At 40.5% G+C, this 3,530-nt stretch overlaps 1 protein-coding gene across 1 annotated transcript; it reads left to right on the top strand.

Annotated features, from left to right (window-relative positions):
• Positions 1–2,574: 2,574 nt before the first annotated feature.
• Positions 2,575–3,282, top strand: LOC114649656 (E3 SUMO-protein ligase ZBED1-like). Its single transcript, XM_051925599.1, has 2 exons — positions 2,575–2,608; positions 2,698–3,282. The coding sequence occupies exons 1-2, from the start codon at positions 2,588–2,590 to the stop codon at positions 3,088–3,090; spliced, it is 414 nt and encodes a 137-aa protein (XP_051781559.1). The 5' UTR covers positions 2,575–2,587; the 3' UTR covers positions 3,091–3,282.
• The last annotated feature ends 248 nt before the right edge of the window (positions 3,283–3,530 follow it).

Raw genomic sequence — 3,530 nt, 5'->3', positions numbered from 1 at the left:
CATAGCTCGGGTGCGTAGTGGCCAAACAAACAACACAGAAACTGGCCCCTTCACTTGAGAATTTACTCAAGCCACTTTAAAACAAATAAACAAAAAAACACACCGACCTTGGTTTTGTATATTCCTCCTTCTCCCTCTCTCTCAAACACCCTCTTTACTCACTGATCACCATTTCTGCCTTGTGTCCTGCCTGCCGTCTTTCCCTTTATCAACCAACTCTTGTGTTTTAGCCGTTTGCTACATTTAACATCCTCTTTCTTTCTCTCTCTGTCTTGTTTCGGCGTTTTGCCTCAACCTGCCTCTTTTCTCTTTCGTTCTGTTCGTCTTGTTTCGGCGTGCTGCCTCAACTCCGACTTTCTCGTTCTTTCTGTCTTGTTTCAGCTTGATGCCTCAACCGTGACTCCTTCTAATTCTTTCTCCGTCTTGTTTCAGCGTTGTGCTTCAACTGCGACTCTCTTTTCTCTTTCTGTCCGTCTAGCTTCGGCGTGCTGCCTTAAATGCGACTCTCTTTCTTTCTTTCGTCTAGGCGTTTTGCCTGAAACTCTCTTTTCTCTATTCGTTTATGCGTTTTGCCTGAACTCTCTTTTCTTCTCTTCCTCTCTCACACTCTCCTCTTCTCCTTTTCGTACCTTCACTTTCAAAAAAAAAACTATCTCTCAACCCGGTCTTTTTTTTCTGGCCAATCTGAGGACACCTACGTATACATCCTCAACTTCAATAAACTTTATTTACACAAAACTCGCAGTTATATATATATATTCCTTTTTTGAAACCTGACCCAGGTTACATACAGAAAGTCAGAAGAAAAATAAGGATCTCCATTTCCGGGTTCAAAATGGCCGTGACGATGTCACTTCCGGTCAATCAAAATAAATTCTGCGTGTTTTCCGCGTGTGGCAGTGGTAATTTTTAAATGAGGCGCAGCTGTGCGCATTTTCGGCTACTTTAAGACGGCCAAATGACAGTGCGCTCTTCACCAACAGTCTTTAGTCAGTGACGTTATTTATTAAACGATATTTAAGCGCCACGCACTCACGTGATATTAGATACGTACTCAAATAGCATTTTATTTTATTTTATTTCGGTTTTATCACAAAAGAACAACTGATTCTTTCATACCATTTTTAATGAAATGCAATACATTTGTTTAATGCATATTACGCTCAAGACGCAACCTTGTGTTCCGTCAAGTTGCACAATGACGATAAAAACCACAAAACCTTAAGGGAGCGATCTGCACTTATTAAGACCTCGCTGCGGAGTGCGTACCAAACACCAGCTCCTGCTACTCACCTGAGGAACACACTCAAAAAGTTATGTGCACCCCTGATTATAATGACACATTATAATGACAATGAGTCATATGTCTACAGTATAATAATCATCATTTTTATTCTGCTAATCTATCAAATTAGATACATTTAAAAGTTAAAAAATATTTGATTAGTCAAATACTATTATGTTAATGTTTGTGAACCCAGATGAGTTTAGAATAAGTGAGTGTTTATTATTTATTAATAAATGTTTGATAATTGTCTTATGTAGGTGTATATAATTAGTGAAATAACAAACATTTTTTTTTTTATTTCTGATCAAAAGTTGCATAAACAACAAGAGTTTTCCTGTGTCTTACTGTTTTTTTTTCTGATCATGTTTATTTCCTGAAGAGAATGCCATGAAGGATCCAAGAACTGACCGGGCTGTGGGGCTCTGTAAAAAGTTGGTGATCTCCTTCTCTTACAGCTGGAAGCGTAAGAGAGAGTTTTTAGCTGCACAAAAGGAGATGAAACTCCCAGAGCACTCACTGAAAACAGAGTGTCCAACAAGGTGGGGATCACGTCAGGCCATGATAGAGAGAATCATCGAGCAGCAAAAGGCCATTGCACATGTCCTGTCCTCTGACAAGAAGTCTCGTCATCTTATCCAAACATGGCAGGACATGGATGTACTAGAGGCAATCAACAAATCCTTGCACCCTCTAATTAATTTTACAGATGCACTGTCCCTGGGTTCGCTTCCCGGGTCCTCCCTGCGTGGAGTTTGCATGTTCTCCCCGTGTCTGCGTGGGTTTCCTCCGTGCGCTCCGGTTTCCTCCCACAGTCCAAAGACATGCAGGTTAGGTGGATTGGCGATTCTAAATTGGCCCTAGTGTGTGCTTGGTGTGTGGGTGTGTTTGTGTGTGTCCTGCGGTGGGTTGGCACCCTGCCCAGGATTGTTTCCTGCCTTGTGCCCTGTGTTGGCTGGGATTGGCTCCAGCTGAACCCCGTGACCCTGTGTTCGGATTCAGCGGGTTGGATAATGGATGGATGGATGGATGGATGCACTGTCTGGCGAGAAGTACATCAGCGTGTCATTTGTTAAGCCAGTTCTTCATCTTTTCAACGCATCAATCTTGAAAGTTAAGGATGATGATACTGACCTGTCAAGAGCAATCAAGTCTAAAATTTTGGAGTACCTAAATGAAAAATACAGTGACCCAGACATCCAAGCTCTATTGGACATGACATCTACGGTGGATCCACGATTTAAGATGAGCTACACGGCTGAGGACAACAAAACAACAATTCAATTCAGACTCAAAGCTGAGATGCAGACTTTGGCAATGATGGTAATAAAAATGAGCTGCACTGAGATCTATATTAGTGTTTTGAGTCTCAATTAGTTAAATTTGTTCTAAATGCCTTTTTCTGTGTTTAGGTGCCACCCCAAGAAACAGCACAAGAGACCAGCGAGGAGGATGCTGAAGCTGGATGTGCCCCAAAGAAAAAGATGACTTTAGGAAGCTACTTTAAAACTGCTGAACAAGCCTTGCCACCTAACAACCAGAAATCCAGTGTAGCCTGTGAGCTGGAATCTTACTTGCAGTCAAGCTACCTGGATAGTGAGGGGGACCCATTAAAATGGTGGAAAGAACATGAAAAGATCTACCCAAGGCTTTCAAAAGTGGCAAAAAAATACTTGTGCATACCAGCCACAAGCTCTCCTTCAGAGAGGGCTTTTAGTTCCGGTGGAAATGTAGTTACTTGCTTGCGGTCTTCCCTAAAGCCCGATCAAGTTGACAGGCTTGTGTTCTTAGCCAAAAATCTGTAACATGTTGTAAAGATTTTTTATTCGTATTTGATTTTATTACAAGTTGATGTAAAAGAGGCAGTTTAATTTTATTTATTTACCACAGCTAAGAAAAACTCTCCATTCTAAACATGTTCGGTTTGTTTATTTTTCTTTATTTGTGGCTGTAAAGTGCAATAAGAATACACAAGTGAATAAAAGTTCATTACCAAAGGAATAATCGTCATTATTAATCGTGATAAAAATTTTGAGCAAAATAATCGTGATAATCATTTTTTCTGTTATCGTGCAGCCCTATTGATAATATATAAATATGTCTCAGGAACCAGGTTTACTTCTGTAAAATACAAATTAGATACAAATTAAATCTGGAAAAGTCAACCTGCGAACGCTGCAATCAAGTTCCAACCTCACTGGGTCACATGTTTTGGGCCTACACCAAATTAACATCATTCTGGACC

Source organism: Erpetoichthys calabaricus, chromosome 3 (assembly GCF_900747795.2).
Source record: "Erpetoichthys calabaricus chromosome 3, fErpCal1.3, whole genome shotgun sequence".
Taxonomy (NCBI): Eukaryota; Metazoa; Chordata; class Cladistia; order Polypteriformes; family Polypteridae; genus Erpetoichthys; species Erpetoichthys calabaricus.
Note: the sequence above shows the minus strand (reverse complement) of the source record. Positions and strands in the feature narration are given on the sequence as shown.